At 37.4% G+C, this 18,212-nt stretch overlaps 1 protein-coding gene across 7 annotated transcripts in view; it reads left to right on the forward strand.

The window, feature by feature from the left end:
• Positions 1-18,212, forward strand: part of FNBP1L (formin binding protein 1 like) — a 56,593-nt gene that overhangs the window by 15,998 nt on the left and 22,383 nt on the right. For 6 of the 7 annotated variants that reach the window (XM_039727031.1, XM_039727032.1, XM_039727029.1 and 3 more), the window contains exon 2: positions 12,506-12,621. In XM_039727031.1, the coding sequence (XP_039582965.1) occupies positions 12,506-12,621 (116 nt within the window). Of the gene's footprint in view, positions 1-12,505; positions 12,622-12,676; positions 12,706-18,212 lie in introns of those variants that run through there. The other variant, XM_039727033.1, reaches the window with a different exon arrangement.

An 18,212-nucleotide genomic window follows, 5' to 3' on the forward strand; every position in this document is an offset into this window, starting at 1 on the left:
CCACAGTACTTCTTTATGAAGGCAGGAAGAATGTTCTCAGTATCTGCTTTTGGAGTAAACTGTGAAGTTATGTCAGAAGGGTAAGCAGTGCAAAAGAGGAATTAAAAGGGAAGTAGTGGATGAACAAGAGCTGAAAAAACTTGGACTAGAAGAATAAAAAGCCCTGAGAAATTATGAGGGGGAGAAGCTGGCAATGATGCTTCTGTTTCAGTCACAGAATCACAGAATGGGTAAAGTTGGAAGGGACCACAGTGGTCCAAGCTCCCTGCTCAAGCAGGGTCATTCCAAGCACACTGCACAGGATTGCATCACAACACTTCTGCCATTTCTCCAGGAGAGGCTCCACACCCTCTGGGCAATCTCTTGCAGTGCTCAGTCACCCTCACAGCAAAGTTCTTCCTCCTGTTGAGGTGGATCTTCCTGTGCACCAGTTTCTGTCCATTGTCCCTTGTCCTGTTGCTTGGCACCAGGCAGCAGAGCCTGGATCCACCCTGTGGCACCTCCCCACACACTCAGGCCCTGGTGAGGAGCCCCTCAGTCCCCCCTCGGCGAGCAGCCCCGGCTCCCTCGGTCGTTCTTGGTGAGGTGCTCCAGTCCTCCATCGTCCCTGCTGTCCTCTGCCAGGCTGGCTGGGACTCCCTGTCTGCCTTGTGCTGAGGAGCCAGAGCTGGGCACAGCAGCCCAGAGGTGCCTCGCTGGGGCTGAGCAGAGGGGCAGGATCACCCCGTGACCCACTGACAGTGCTTTTCCTAGCACTGTCCTTGGCACTGCTGGCTCCCACCAGGACCCCCAGGTCCTTCTCTGCAGAGCTGCTCTCCAGCAGCTCACCCCAGCCTGTGCTGGTGCCTGGGGCTGTTCCTCCCCAGGAGCAGGAGCCTGCACTTGCCTTTGTAAAATCCAGGTGGTTCTCCTCTGCCCTGTCTCCAGCCTGTGGAACCTTCTGGAGGGCTGCCAGCCCCTGGGGTGTTGCCTCTCCTCCCAGCTTTGTGCCACCAGCAGACCTGCTGAGGACATCTGCCCCTTCATGCAGCTCATTGATAAATAAGCTGAAAACACTGGGCCCAGTTTTGAACCTCGGGGTCCAGTCACAGATAGAGTTCTAAGATTTGGTGCTTGTTCATCTATACTTTTCAGATCTCCATTGGATTTTAGGTGAATACCCTTCTATTTTTATCAGTTTAGTCAGGAAGGAAATAACTGCTTCTGCTGAAGTACATTTTAATTTCTACATTGACTATTCATTTGACTCCCAAAAAGAGGCTCTCAAATAAGAAATTGATGTGGTCTGGTGTCACTATTGCCAGTGTGACCTGCAGAAGTATAGACACTGATTATGCTATAAAATTGCTGGCTTTCAGTATGGAGCTCCTGAAGTGGTGCAGAATGTACTTATGCACTCCACTGTCTTTTTAATATTACAGAAGCAGTAGGAAAAATGAGCTGTTAAGAATTTGGAATTGGTACGTTTTGTAAAGAATGAGGAACCTAGCTATGAGGGTTCAAAAGTATGGGTTTTCTTCTCAGAACACTGCAGTTTGTACTCAGCTTTTGTGTATGCACCTTCAGTGTTCAGATATGCTGTAATAGGGTTGTTTTACCTTTTTAAATTTATAACTTTTTTAATGGAAGTGCACTTACGGTTAAATTACATCACTCTTCTTGTTTTCTTTGTAATTTAAGGAAAAAAACCTTGTTAACCAAGGGAAACAGTATGTGTTTTTGTACTGTTTGATTTATCAGAGGAAGTACATTTCTACTAGAAAAAAAGGTTTTATGAATAATGTTATTCTTACAATACAGATTATGATTCTGAGGGCTGTGGTGAAATATAGGAGGATTTTACTGTGTATTTCTAGGCTCATATCTTAAAAACTCAGAGAGACACTGATACACAGTAAAATTGCGTTACATTTTAATGTTATCTGAATCACAAAATCTTGAAAAATTCCACTGTTTTGAAGGTGCCAGTAATAACATCTGGTTTCAGTTTAAATTCTTTATTCAGTTATGTTAATGTTACTACGAATTTTGCCTCAAAAACAATGAGTACTGTAAATTCCATTGCAAATAAAGGATGTGGGGGGTGGTGGTGGTTTTAATTTTGTTTTGGGTTTTTGGATTTGGATGTTGTTTTGTTGTTTCTGGAATTTGTGTGTGTGTTTGGTTGTTTTCTGTCAGGATATTTATCTGTGTCTGAAGTAATGTTCCAAAGAGTAGAGGAAGGCTCTAATTTACTACCATGTTAATTTCTTCTTAAGTGTATGAATCTGGTTTTATAATCAAGTTTGTAAAGTATTTACTGTTGCTAGCAAGATATTTCTGAACAGAAGATGTGCTACTGTAGTCTTTCTCTTGAACACTGAAGTGTATTTACAGGTGATACTGGAAAGGGAAGTTCACTTTTCGGTAGGACTTGTTACAGAAAAATCTTGTTCGTTGGGTTGACAAAACAAACAGCATATGGCAAATCAGTCAACAGCCTTCCAGTTCTGTAACTGTTTACGTAACTGGTCCCATGATCTCTGGTGTTCTGAAGTACTGAACAGTGTCTGCTCCCTTTTAGTGGGGAGTGTGCTCAGAACAGTCTGTGGCAATTAACTCTGTTAGTATTTGCAGCCCTTCCTACACCATAAAAGGCTAATTATTTAATTCAATACAATTGAAGGGCTGATCAAAATACCTATGTATAGGTATCTTACTCTGAGTGGTTTAGAAGAGCAAAATTTTTTTTACAAGCTATGAAGTTGCAGTTTTCTCTTTTGAATATTAATAGCATCAAATGTAAGGTTTATGCCTTTGTCTTAAGTCTGTCTGATGGGAAGTGTTAGTAACACTGGGAAATACCTTCTCATATTCCAGCTGCATTCACTATAGCTTCTGCGTGTAGGAGGAAAGAGTAGTTGAGACAGCTTATCAGAGCTATGCTGAATGAGGAGTTTTGTCTGGGTCTCTGTGCTTGCAGCTAAAAGATTCATGTTACAAGAAGAACCACTATATATTACTCCTGTACCAAGTTGTTGTAGGTTTACTGGGTATTGTAATTACAACTGTTGTGAGAAATTGACTTTAAGTTAAGAACAGGATATGTTTGTTATATTCTTGTGCTGTAAGTTTTATTTTATGAGTTCATTGTTCACTCGAGTTGCTGTGTAGAAATAATGGCATGAAATGTGTTTTTTAGGGAGCTGTTGACAAGAGTTTAAGATACTAAATAATGTGCACCTTCATTAAATACATGTGAGGAAAGTTATAAGGAATATACCATGGATATGGCAAAGTATATACCTTGCTTTCTGTGTTAAAATGAAGTTCTACTGATGATACTCAGTTCCTGGATTCTGTATAGATATTTTTACACTATATTTGCCCTAATTGTCAGAATCATAAACAGTATGATTCCACCCATAGGTTCTTTTCTTTCTCACTATTCCATTGAGAAAAAGCCTAAAGATGCATCTTTTAAGTGTGAAACACACTAAATTCACTTGTCTGCCTGAGATTTCTCCATCATATTTGTGAAACAGTTTATAATTTTTAAGTCAGTTGAAAATGGTATCCTACAGTCTACTTAATAGCTGAGCAGATAAATACAGGGAAGTGATATTTGGATGAGAGGGAAGTTGCCATTCTCCCTTCTTTTTCACCTCCCCCCTCTGGCAGAAAGTACTTCCTTGTTTTAAATTTGTATCAGGCATCTTGGCTTTTTGATGAGTTCAGAGCTGTGAGCCTGGTATAGTTTTAAACTGTAGCAAAGTCTATAGAATAACGTCTAACTAATACACAAACTGAGTTATTTTGAATGTCACATTTCAGTTCAGTAAAACTCACAAAATAGTCAGTGTAAGCTGGGTCTCGTGGTATTGCAGCTGGACACGTTGTAATACAATTGGCCCAGAGTTTTGTGTGCACATGCAGATCTTGTTTTCTGAATTTGTGATGTAGGGCATCTTGGTGTTCTCTAATATTCCATGTGCAAACCTTCTATCTTTCCCCTATTGCCTCACTTTCTAACATTGAGACTACTCCCTTCTTGTCTTGAGTGCACTGTTCACTCCCTTAATGTATGGAGAGGAAAAAACCAGCTCAGACTCTGATTGTTAGATGCTATGCCAGACTGGCCAGAGCAGGAATTTAACCCTTCACTGAAGAAGTCGTCAGTAGGTGAGATCCCTTTCTTGTTTGTACAAGTTTTGAAAAAACAGATCCTCCAGAATGCATAAACAGATTAAGTCACATGCGCAGGAACTGGGGAGTGTCAGAGTTGCTTGCTCAGTCAGTCTCCCGTGGATGCATTTTTAATAATATCGTGGAAGCATCTGTAGTTGGTGGAGAGGCATTTAAAAGTTTTGAATGGTTTCAGTAGTTTCAGGGGTTCTTCAGTCATGCACTAAAATATCAAGTCAATGTCAAGTAATGTAATAATACTTTGTAGCTGAAGAACTAAATGATTGTTTACACAGTTTTTTCAAAAATAAAAGTCTTGCATCAGTGTTTTCCAAGGCAGATAATTTGTTCTTGTAGATTTTCTGTAGGCTGCCATTAATCATGCAGTAAATGTGTTGGCTTTGCACAGAACTTCTGCTTCACATGAGGCCTCACATGGCTGTTGGTCATACAGCAAATTTAGTATTCTGCTACTTCATTGATTTATAGCCTCACTGCTTTATAATCTGTTGTTCTAGTGTTACTGAAAAGATGGGATTTTCTCCAGATATTTCTTATAATGAGCAACAGCATCTCTAAGCATTGTACAAACAGTAGTAGCATTTTTTTACTGTGATGCATGATATTGCACTTACTTCATTTAGGGTTAAACATAGTCTTCCTGTCTCCTATTTCAAGTGACATAACTAGGACTAAAATGTACTTATGTTTCAGTCTGTTTATTAACAACCTTCAGCCATTCCCAGAAGACTCAGGAAGTGCCTGTTTTCTGGCTTGGCTATGGTGAAAATAAGATTTCTTGGTGTTTAGGGGAATGGACGTAATTATATCCTTTGTATATACAAGGCAAGTGTAATACTGCCCCTGTGTTAAGATGGCAACTATTTTAATCCAATAATACTCAAAAATACATGGTTTGTGATCTGCTATTGTCTTGGATAGAGATGTTTGAAAGTGGTCTGTTTTACATTAGTGTGGGAATTAAGCGTAAAATAGAATGAGTTTCAGAATTAAGCTTTGGTTCAAAAGCAGATAAAACTCAAATATTCTAACAATCTCTATTAAGAACATATGTGAAAAAATCTGGCTAAGTTTCTTTTAAAAGAGATCATCCCAGTTAAAAGTTGAATGAAATAAAGGGGATGATTGAAAGCTAAGTGAGTGGGATCTGATCCAGTTTACAAAGTAGGATTTCCTGATCTAAATTTTATGTGTCCTTGTATTCTAGCGATACTTACTTCATATGAGTGTGTGTGTTTGCATTTTTCTCAAGTGGTGGTCGTAAGGGAGTCCATTCTCACTGCTTGGGACACAGTACTTAGCTCCTTCCTGGCTTGTAGGTAAAGGTGTTACAGCAGATACACACCCACAGTGGAGAGCCTGTTCATTGACAAGCACAATATGGAGAGACTATGATGGGTAGCAGAGAGGAAGGAGGCCTGGAAATGTGTTCTGGCTACTACACACTGTGTTGGTAGAACTTCCTGGAGAGGAAGATCTGGTGTATTTAGGGAGTAGCCCTCCCTGCAGTGTATGGGACTACAGAGCAGGGTCATCTGAGTGAAGAAGAGAGCACATCTGCAGGAAGTGCACAGAAGTGATGTTTTCCTTACTACAGGTCGTGTCATGATGCAGTGAGGCAGATATACTGTTCTGGTTCTTATGAATGTGACCATCTGCTAAGAATCTGAAGAATTCTGGAGATTATTAACAGGGCAAATAGGAGTGGTTGTTGAGATACCCTCTGTGGCAGCGTGTTCCTTTCTTCTCTTGTCTTAATGTTGGTGTCCCAGTTGTGAACTGTTGCAATCAGTTTGCTCTGCTGGTAGATAACTATGCTGGTAAAGTCTAATGATTAGTCCAACTCTGGTCCATTCAGTGGCATGGGTGAACTGGGGTGTACAGCTGTAATCTCTAATGTTTTTCAGCTGATCTGTTAATCTCTAGAAGCAGAACTTGATTCTTTTGTAATTAGGGCTGTTCATTTCAAAAGCAGTCTAAAATATTTCCACACATACTCTGTCTGTGGCAGATTCCTGCTCTTTCCTGGAAACTAAATGTGTCACACCTGTCAAGTTGTTAGGTCTCAAACAAGACATCCCCTCCTGCCAGACTTGACTTTCATCTGGAGTTTCCAAAGCAGTTCCTTTGCTGCTGGTGTGGGGACGTCTTTGTCTTTCTCTTCCTCAATTGCAGCTCTCCATTTTTAGCTTTGCTTTAGAAAGCTGATTTGCTGTATGCATTATCTTACAGCGTGGCTGCGTCTCCAGTGGTTCAGTACTTTCTTGAGCTTTTCACTCACTTTATCATGCAAATGTTTCTCTAATCATAGAAATTGACTTTTTAAAATTAAAGTTGACAGTGATACTGCTTTTAAAAATATATACTAAAGCTTAATAGGCAAATAGATTTTTCATACTGTGTTGATAGTATGAATTTATTAGTTTATTCCTCGGAGCAAAGTAGTGTTTCATCCAGCTAAAAGTGATTTTTAATTCACTGTTGTTTTCCTTTTGCATATTAAGCACTGTGCATTTCTAGCAGAATTTCTCTCTCAAATATTTTTCAAGCTACAACGTAGTGTACTCTTAGTACCAGTGTCTTAATTTTTGCCAGCAAAGTAGCTCCATGTCCTGAAGGTTAACCTACAAACTGTTTTCAGAAATTCTTTTTAGTAATTATTCCTCTTTTCATGTCTCAAAAAGACTAGCAGATTTTCTTCTTAGTATACTGTACATATGCCTGTATAATCTATAGTGGACTTTTTAGTTTTAATATGAAATTAAAATATGAAGTACTGTTTATGTATATGAACATGTAACTTTTTTCTCATCTTAGTCTGAGTGCCTTTGCTTTATTTACAGTGTCACTATGGCTTTTGATGTTGCTGCCCTGAACCTTCTAATTGATATTAATCTTTTAGTCTATAAAATACTTAGCCTTTAAGTTTGCTCACAGCACGTTTTTTCTCTCTCAACTGTAATACCTAGATTGTTTTCAGAGAGGAATGAGGTACAATTTGCAGATTAGTCTGGAGCTACAATCCAGAACTCGTAGAAAGCAGAAAAGCAAAACACTTTGTTTTTTGTTCTTGATATAGAAACAGCTCTTTGTTAGTTTTCAGACGTGAAGCTAACAGGGTGTTTTGAAAAGATAAAGTACTGTTTAGCTGGAAGCAGCTTTTGTCTGCCTGGTTAGAAGAAGCACATTGCAGTTGCAAGGAAAAAAGAAAGACCAGACCAAATTGATAATTATGAAAACAAACAGGCAGGAATACAGAGGAATGATAATCAGTTCAGACAGTAAAATAAAAGAGCTATTATCCAAAGATAGAAAAGGAAGCAGGAATGCATAAAGATAGAGACAAAAGTAGAAACCCAAAACAGACAGTGAAGACATATCCATGAAGAGAAACTGAAATGTATTGTCAGAAGTAGATTAGTGTGACATGCTCTAATTAAAATACAATTTTCTAATTAACTTGTCCTGAAGACAAATAGGGAAAGGTACAGTATATTGTGCTGGTAAGTCTCATTAATATACTCATAGATGATTATGGTTCCCATAACTTTCAATGTAGTGTATCAGGTAATTCTTTGTACAAACATAGCAAGATATTTATTTTGTTTTGTTTCATTTTTTGAAATGAAATTTACGTGAGGATACCTCCAAGTAAAACAGTGAATAATTTGAAGGCCTTGATCATTGTCTAAAAATTAAAAAAAAAAATTTAAGCTGCATAATGTTTCATAATTCAGCTATTTCATAAGAGTTTTATAAAATCTCAGTATGTTAAATAGTCACTTAATAATGTTTTGTAACTTAAAATATTTAACTTGAATAGAGTTGGGTGTTATGAAGCAGTCTGTTTTTCTTCTGCAATGCTGCTCATGCAGGCAAAAAAAGACATTCTGCAGAATTTAACTATTATTTAAATTTATCCATAATTCAGGTTCATTTGATAAAGCCTCATGGACATAAATTGAGAACAAGAACTGCAAAGATGGGTATTAGGTTACCTAATCACCCACATTTTCTCACTTGGCTTTCTGTGGACTTGTAGCTTTGTGGTTAAGTAAGTCATGGCTTTTCATAAGGTGATAATAAAACAAAATATTTGTATCTACAAATGCACTGGGGCTTTTTTGATGCCAAGTGTTTTGATTTTTTTTTGGTCCCTGCTTTTCCATGCTCTGAACACTTTCATAGTACATATTTCCTTATACCAACCTGCATAAGGGTTAAAAATTTAGCAAGCAAAAGACAGGATTGAGCTTTTCATCTCCCACTCACTGACTTGGAAGTTTAGACTGGCTGTGCAGCCTGGAGAACAAAGAATTGGGAAAAAAAATCTCATCTTGAGCCAGTGTTTCAGAAGTGCAAATAAGATCACTTGGGTAACTGCAGACTAAAATTGTGGTCAGATAAAAGTATGGAAGTAATGATGAACAGTTGAGTCAATAGAGAATAAAATGATGGTAGAATAATTTATGCAAAGTATCCTCATTTCAAATAAAATGTTTTATTAAGTAGATATTGCAGACGTAATTAATTGAGATAGGTTTCTGAAATTGTAAGTCAATGTACTTCAATGTTTAATGTGATTCTTAAAACTTTCAGCTGTATTGTCTGGAGGTCAGTGGAATGGGAGACTAATTTGAAAGCAATTCAATGTTAATGCAGTTAGCTAGTTTACATACTGTAAAGGAATAAATTAGTGAAACAGAAGGATTTTTTTTACAGAATGATGCCACAATCCTAGCTTTAAATGCAACTAGAATTGCTTTCTGAAGTTCATGAAAGCTGGGAACATTAACCCTGTAAAATCTCAATCTTGTTGAATGCCTTTTATTTGAAACTGCCACTCTAGTCCAGTGTCTGGCCTGGTAGCTTTGGGAAGACTAAACGTCCAGTATTTACACTGTAGCATGCTCATCCCTCTGAAGAGATCTCCCATGTTTTTCTTTTTATTAGTTCTTAAGGCTTGTTTGGAGAAAAAACAAGTGTCAGTAAGAGGAGGAGAGCAAATCTCGAGCTTACCCGAGGAGAGTCTGTTTTGTCTTGGGTGCAGGTTTGAGTCAGGTTGGCTCTTGGCTTTGGTGCTTCAGCTGCTATTTTTGTAAAGCTTGCTGGTATCTGCAAATACATGATAAGTTTAGAGCTGCAAACCTGGAGTGTTTATAACATTGATGTGTGGTTCCAGTAAATAATCTGGAAGTAGCATTTAGGTAGGTAACATTTGTTTTGGAATAATGTGTTTTGACCTACTACAAATTTCTTGTCGAGTGTCAGGTTGGTTTGTTTGTAACAGAGAGGCTTTGGACTACATTCCGCTTTTGAGTGGGCAGTTTCTACATAGGGCAGTCATCCATTAGCTGACCTTAATCACTTTAATAATAGTCAGCTGCAGTTTTAATAAAGATTTTTACAAAAATTTTATGCTCAGCTGGCAAGGGATGTGGGCAGTTACTAGACAAACAGCAGTATATATTTGCTTGGAAATATTGTTGAGAACTTACTTCATTATCAAGGCATAGATAGCCAGATATTGTGCGATGTGATTTCTTTTTTAAAAAAGCATTTTGCTGATCTCTAGTTAATGTAGTTTTCATATTCCTTATAAAGGAGCTAGCCAAATTACTACGCTGATATATTTGTTTTGAAATTACAGACCTAAATTTTATTGGAACTGTTCGGACTATTTTCTTGTCCGTACAGCATTGCCTGATTTTTGACAATTTTTTTTCCATTGAAGAGATCACTTGTATCTCAGTGCATTAGTTTGATTTCCTTTGTAGCAGTCTGGAAGATTCACTGTTTGTGTTCTGGTACAAAAAGGAAGCTTTTTGCTTAATTGAGGTCCAGAGCTCACTGTGAGCTTCTGGAGAGAGAATGAAAGTAAATAAGTAAATTTGTGACTCCCCTCTGGAAGCCTTTCTGAAAAGGCCAGACCTTTTTGCATATTCGCTGATGTTGCCTTTATGTTTTGCTCATTTATCTCAGGGGCTTTACAAAACAGTGTAGGGTGATTCTTATGGCCACAGACTTTCTTTCATTGGTTTATTGTTTATAGAGAATTCGAAAAATTGTGAAACTGGGATAATCCAACAAAGCTGTCTTTGCACAGAACATACTCTTTCTAGAATCACATGAAGAAGAGGAATTGAGGGGGGAAAAAGAGTTTTGTTATATGATTAGTGATGAAATCCTTGTAGTAAAGCATGATAGCTCATTAAATGTAATTTTCATATTAACAGCAGATCTTGAGGGAAGTTTGAGCAGTGGAGTCCTTTTTTGTTTCAGCAAAGTATTTGGAAAGCCACTGTCTCTGGTTGCATGTTTGGAAACATAAGTAATGTGGTGTTCCCTAATGCTAATGAAACCTTAGCAGCAAATGAGAGCTTTGTGGTCTAAAGAGCTTAAGTAGGACAGCAAAGGCTTTGTTCTGCTCTGTGCTGAAGGAAGTCAGTTCTTTTTAATGGTATTAGGTATTGACTTCATGCCAGAAGCATCTTTTACAAACTACTTTTGGATGCTGGGTTAATTTTGTAAGAGTAATTACACAAATGAGTGAAGTGTAAAAAAGAAAGGCTTCTTGAGATTGACGTATTTTTACACATATTTACAAATGTGGTTTGACGCCTCAGCCCGGTTTTTGTCTGCCTGTGCAGCTTCTCTAAAAGCAGTAGCAGAAATATCACTTTATTTGACATAAACTATTTAGAGTGGAAATGTCCATTGGTGCAAAGTGCACATATCAGAATAATGGGAGATACAGGCCGTGGTTTCCCAAATACATTGAAATCTTGTCTTCAGTCCCTCTCCCATCTCTTGGCTGGTTCTGTGGTGAAACATCAGGGAAAGTGGTTGTGGTGGAGAGAGTGGTAGAACTGGAGGGATGCTGTTGGTGGCAGTACTCGCATGCCATTGGACTGAAGTGTTCATGGCACTAATGGCTGTGGTTGTTAGTCTGTGGTGTAGGATTGTGGGACCTGCAAGGCAGCATTGGAGAGCAACCTTAATCTTGTTACGTTATTTTTATTTTCGTTGGTTACGTAGCTGTGTTCACCTCGTATCTCTTTAAGTGAATACATGTTCCTTGAGTCTTGCAGCATTTTAGGCATTTTTTGAGATCATCCTAGTACATGGTGAAATTGAACTTAAGTGGCTATTGCTAGAAGTCTGCATCATTTATTAGTTCAGGCAAGAGAGTCTGCAAGAGAAAGCCTCTGATAAACAGCCTTCAGAACTTTTTTTGTGCAAGTTAATTAAACTTTGAACTTAATTGCTTCCTTAGCTTTTTGCTTTTTTTGCTTTTTATTTTTTAAGTTTACTGGACACAAACTTTGAAGTTTCAGTTACTTGCCTTTTTTGGATTTCTAAATAACAGCTAATTTTAAATGCTATTGTAAGCTGAAGATCCTTGATCTTTTCACTGTAGTGGAATATTGTAGCATAACATGCAAGTATGTGTTAGACTAAAACTATTTGCTAGGCCGTATTTTGTACCTTTGTTTTCTCCTGCCTAATTCTAAACCCCCATATTTCCACTTGTTTTTTGACTTTTCAACTTGCCCTAATTAGTGTATCACCTATTAATCAGTACGGAGTGCAGTGAAAGATCAGTTTTGAAGATGGTTTAATGTATTAAAAATTCCCCAACTTTTATTTTTTACTGTTTCTCCTTTTTGTTTTGTGCCTTTAGTTTGTTATAACTTTCTTAATTACTAAGAACAGTTGTTTGCTTTCTTTGGAATCTCCTGTTAGAGGTGATCATGAGCTGTATATACAGTTTTGATTTAATAAATGTTTTTGATATGCAGACTACCCCCAAGTTTAGTCATGCTGCTAAAATTTATGTTATTTTTCTTTCAGTGGGTAATCCTAAGAGTGATTTTTTTTGTATACAATAAAATTGTAACTTAGCTGTGTTTCAAAGTTGCCAGTCATCTCTTCTGTGAGCTGTCTCTTTTTTATCTAATAGTGATCTTTGGTTGGGTCTGTTGTCTTGGTGGAAAAGATGCACTTTTGAAATAAAGGGTTTTGAGAAGAAAGAAAGATTTGCATTATGAAAGTGATGAAAGGCTGCTTATAGGTTAACATGCAAGTATTTAGAGCTATAAAAAGAGGTAGATCTGTTGCTGCACATGAAACCTGCTGTTCTGGTGTATATGGCTGATACATATATATATACATTTGACTGATTTATAACTTGAATGACTTCTACCCCAGTGGCAAGCATTCCCTCAGAGCACAGCTTACAAATAAATGATGTGTAAATCTGGTGCTGCTGTGATTCTTAACTAATTCTGAGTAATTTTGTTTCCTTTTGTTTTTAAAGGATCAGTTTGATAACTTGGACAAGCATACACAGTGGGGCATTGACTTCTTGGAGAAATACGCAAAATTTGTAAAGGAAAGGATAGAAATTGAGCAAAACTATGCAAAACAACTGAGGTAAGTTTTTTTTTTTTTTTTCTTTGCATGTGGATCTTAGAAAGAAAGGATAGAAATTGAGCAAAACTATGCAAAACAACTGAGGTAAGGTTTTTTTTTGTCTTTGCAAGTGGATCTTAAAAGTTACTTAAAATCACCGTATCACTTGGTGGGCAAATATGAAATGTCGTGATGAATGACTGTTTTTCATTTAGAGTGAGTTAGATCACTAGCTTTTTTCATAACAGTCCAGTCCAAAACAGAAAATTATCTTTGGGTGTGCACTTGCTTTCTTGGTTTTGCCTTCTGTCCCACCCACCCTTCAGATCCTTGAACTAAAAAGGTTTAAGGCTTAAAATTAAAGATTCGAAACAAGGAAAACCATAGTGATGTTTTGCACTGACTATCAGCACGTTTGCTGTAAAGTGCATTATCTGTATCTACACTTGAGTGTGTGTTTGTGCCTCTGCTGCTAATTAATTTCTCATGTTGAATTGGCAAGAGCTACACTACATTGTGTTAAGAAATCTGATTGAAATAATTGAGTTGAACTTGAGAAAACAACAAGACCTTCCTGTCCTTAAAGCACACCCTTTCCATAGCAGGTCTTGTCCCTTTGGGTGAGACTGTAACCCAGCTGCCCTTTGTCTTACCTCTGTTCTATAGCTGCCAAGTGAAACCTCTTTTAGGAAATAGGAATTTCCCTTCAGGGATCATACAAAGAGAGTAGCAGCCATGAAATGGCTGCTTCAGAATAAAGTTATTTCTTCAGAAAAAGTAGGTTCATTTTTACCAACAGTGCACTCAGTGCTTGAAGAATAAAATTGAAAATAAGACACTCTTGTGAACTTTGCCTTCACTGCCATCTTTGCCTTCACTGTCATTTTTACTGTTCTGAATGCCTTTAGGGATTCAACTGGAGCTGCTGCCTACCCTTGTCAGACTGAAACTGATAGCAGCTTCTCTCCTGTGCTTTCTTCCATCATTTGCAAACCAGATTGTCACTAGATAGAGAGCTGAGAAATCCTTCCTCATTAATACAGTAATGAGGTTCCCAGCTGAGGATATAGATGTTCTGTATCTGGGCTGCTCATTTCCTTTTCGAGTTCTTTATCAGTTTCTTTTCATCCAGTTGTATATATTCACCTGACATAATAACCCATTGTTTTACTGAAGGAATTTTTTTCTTGGAAGGAAGAAAATAAATACCACTTTTCCCAAGCTGGTATAGAAGAACTGGAAGAGGTAAAGGAAAGTTGGAAGCATGCACATCACAGTTTGCAGCCCTGTTTTAATTTGTTTTCGGTTGTCTGTTAAAAATAGAGGTATATTTTATTTCCACAGATCTCTATCAAGATCCTTTCCGTAAATAGTATTAACAAATGCCATTTTGCTTAATTGTATTTAAAGGTTCATTCCACAGCTAGCAAGATGAGACGCCACATTATTACTTCAGGATTTGACTAAAAATAGGAAATTTTCTCTGTTCTCTGTTTACTCCGGGTAAAACTACTGATTTTTCTTAAAGTGTCTTTCAAAAATGAAAGCGTTTTGTCGAGTACCCCTTCTGTCAGATGACTGGAGTGACTGTCCCTGTGCAGTAAGTATGACAGTTCTGGGAAGCACAGGTCTTGCTGCACACACGTTATACAGTGCATGCATGCACTTCCTGCCTGCTTCCCACCAGGGTCTGGACAGCACACACATCAGAGGGGAGCTGATTTTCTGCCAGTAGACCAGTTCATGAGTTACTCTTTGACATGCTTACATATATATTCTTTGGAGGAGACTTGGCTGTTGAGTAGTGAACTGTTTAATGATAACAACTTGATTTTAGCCATCATTGCTCCTGAGGATACTCACTGTTTTTAATTATATAACATAGTTATGAGGCCCAGGGGGGATTGAGATCAAGCAAAATTGTCACCTTCAGAAGACTTAGCCAGCCTGCATCTTGCTCCTGGGAAGTTCTGAGAGAGGAGATCTTGTGGGATGGACTGTGATTCTGGTGAATTTTAATGTTGGCAGCATATGGCTTATGAGATAGGTATTATTATCCCTAATGGAAATTCCTAGTATATCACAGTTTCTTCCTTTTATAATGGAAAACAATCTAAAAAAGAGTGTTTGAGACTCTTTTCATAATGAACTTTATAACTGAGATTAATAATGCTCTTGGTTAGTAGAGTATAAAGAGTGCAGCAAGTGGTCACCTCTTGGTAGTTCTGTGGCTCTCTTAGTACTTGGATGGGAGACCAAGGAAAGCCAAGTTTAGTCAGGAGATGCAACTAGTGATGTATGGTAGGTATTTTTTTACTGTCTTGGTTTCAGTGTGGACCATGAACATCCTGTTGAGATCATTGATGGATCTTATTCTCATAGGCTTAAACCCAAGGATAAAAACTTCAGTGAACTTTTCATAACAGTTTTCACTTACTAGAGTCAGTCTCCTGGCAGAAATTCACATTCACTTTGTGTATACCCTTGCATTTTGAAACATTTATTTCTCTTTATGCTGTCACAACTTAGTGATGAGCCTTTCCCAGGTGCAAAAGCCCTTCCAGGTCTTCTAGGAGAGGGCAAGTGATGCATGTACAGCATATGAGGGGCTGTTTGAGCTCCTTATATATTCTTACTGTATGCAGGCATTGCATCTCATGGTTGCCAAGTAATTCCAGAAGTGATAACTTTTCCAAATGCTGTTTTTAGGTTACAAGTCACTCCTTGCTATTCTTCTTTGCTCCTGAAAAAATTACAAGAAATTACATTGGGGAATCCTCAGTTGCCTGTGGGGGAAAAAAACACCCTAGTCAGCTTGCCTTGTCTTTGCCTGCAACATAATGTGTTCTGAAACAAAAGAGGAAGTGTAATTTGATTTTGTTTGAGCTAACTTAAAGGAAAATCTAAAATTTTGTGTGGTGTAGGTCTCAACTAATGCATCGTGTTACCGCAAAGTTTGCAAAGGTTTTTAGAGGCTGTTACTGAGTTACAGGGATGTGAATCAGGACAAAGATATTGCAGGGTACATTAACACATTCCATTTTAATGATGTGACTGTTTAATTTGTTTTTATTTTGTAATTGGAAAAAATGAGATTCAGTATTTGCCAAACTACTGGGCTCTAGACTGAATATTTAAATTGAATTCTCAGATGCTGCTTTTGACCAGCATTGTTTCTTAAAAGGGGCAGTGTGAAGATCTGTTTTGTTCCATGTCATTACACACAAAATAATTCTGGAGGTTTGCTCCCTTTTCATCCTGTTTAAAGTATTATGACACTTGAGCAGACAGGAGTTCCACTTTCTGTGATGTTAGGCAGTAATACAAGTTATACCTGCAGTTGGAGATGAAACTGCCATGGAATAAAATTTCTGAATATGGTTAACTTCTCTATTGTTGTTTTAAAGCAAATAGCTGTGATTGTTCCTAAGCTGTTTGTTGCCCATTAAAATTGTGCTCTCTGGAGATACCTGGTTACTCTGATCAAATCTATTTTTCATGTTCCTTCTGCATACTGTTGTGTTTAAGTGATATTTTTATAAATACAGTATGAATGTATGCATGTGTCTAGTCAAACTGAGACGTTTTCCACATTTTTATATGCATAATCTTGGAAAGATTTTTGAAAATGGGTGTAAGCTCAAATGTAAAGCTGGGTACACAGATTATCACCACATGTGATCATTTCTCAAAACTCTCTTCCTTTGATTGGAGCTAAGATTTTACACTGCTCATTACTTTCAAATATGGTTGTAGCAGGGGTTTTTTTATAGTCCTGTTGCTATAAACTTTAACATGTGATTTCTTAATGGTTCCAAGGATATTCAGCTTTGTAAACTTGAAGTCCAGGTTACAGTTTTTTAAAATTGATTGCTCCAGTGTTTCTGATGAGATGTTACTAAACACAGTGAATTGTTACTCTTTTCACCCAGTCCACGGTACTGATGTACAGTCACTGAAGGCATCAGAATTGTATAGAAACCATTACTTTACATATAAATAGGAAATTAAGTACTTACTGCAATTTTTACTACTTATGAAAGCAAAAAATGTTTGTGACCAGGCTCATTTCTAATGTGATACAGAGGCTGTAGTGATTTAGCATAAGCAGATACCACAGTACCTGAGCTGCTACCTTAATAGAAATGGTACTGGTTTGATGCTGCTGCTTCTCTTCTTTATGTGCTGTATTAATTGACTGAAGAAAACTTAGTTTTGAGTTGATAAACACAATTTTTTACACATCTGTAAAATTTTGTTTAGCTATTCTATGTACCTGACTGGAAGTAATTTTTATCAACTGAAGTGCTTTTTGAAGCTTCTGCCTAGGTGACTGAGGTGGTACTTCTCTTAAAAATCAGTTTCCTGTCTCACTGGTGTGGACCTGAGAACAATTTATACCAAGAAGTGAGGTTAATAAAATTACAGGAGCAGCACAATTGGATTTGGTTATTCCTGTATAAAATCTGCTTCCAAATGGCTGGCTGTAAGACAGAATGTGATAGAAGCCATCAAAACTCCACTACCAAAGAGGATTAAAGTGTCATCAGCTGCACTTTTCAGAGGAATCAAAGGCATTAATATTATAGATGTTTTTCTGTTCTGATGATCAGCAATTACTTGCACAAATTTCTTATAAGCTAGTCCAGATCCATATCTGAATTCTGAGAATTAAGCATGGATTTAGACTGAAATGTCAGAGGATGTTATGCTCCCTTAGAAGTGTCAGCTGGCTCCTCTTTGAAAGAATGCTTCACCCTTCAAATCTGTGCTCATACTGGCTACTTGTCAACTTGTGCTTTTCAACAATCAAATTTAATATTTCTGTTTTGATTAGGAGTTGGTATTCACTTATTGGAAAAGCTATCTATGCTTAATTGTTCACATGAACACTGTCTTTTTCTTTGACCTTTAAAATCTGCATTTTCTTGTCATTTCATATTTATTGCCATTGATTACTGTACCTTGTGCTGTTAAATCCTGATCACAGTGTCTCAAACCCGTGTTCCTTTGATCCTAAGGTAGATGGGATTGACTAATGAAACTGGCAGTTATTAGGAGAAGGGATTATATAATACTTATGTCTTTCTAGAAATAGTAAACAATTGCATTAAAGAATTAAACCAGAACAAAAATCAGCATGGTAGTAAATCATCTGTATTTATCACCCCTCTCCGGCTGTTTTTAAACTTTATGGCTGTAGTAAATAATTTCTTTTCTCATTTTTAACAGCTCTGAAAATCTTCCCTTGAAAAGGCTCATGCATGGTTGCTTAGCTACAGCATTGTATGTGTGTTATGCATTGCACCTTCTGAATAAAAATAAGATGAATTTTAGGAATTTCCTATTCATTAATAAGCACTGAGGAACAAAGCAAAAATGTAAGGGAAAATGGAACACAGGAAAGTTACTTAGTGAATTTTTTTTTTTTCCTTTTTTGTTTACACATTTTCCTAAAATGTCTGCATTTAATCCCTACCAAGTAGAATGTTACAATAGGCAGTGGGTTCTGGGGATAGAGAGAAGAGATGCTTACTTGAACTTCAATAAGCAGGTTACTATAAAATGTGTAGATAATTTTTTATTAAAAAGTCAGTGCTTATTCTCTTTCT

This window comes from Passer montanus, unplaced genomic scaffold (genome assembly GCF_014805655.1).
Source record: "Passer montanus isolate IOZ18808 unplaced genomic scaffold, ASM1480565v1 scaffold60, whole genome shotgun sequence".
Lineage (NCBI taxonomy): Eukaryota > Metazoa > Chordata > Aves > Passeriformes > Passeridae > Passer > Passer montanus.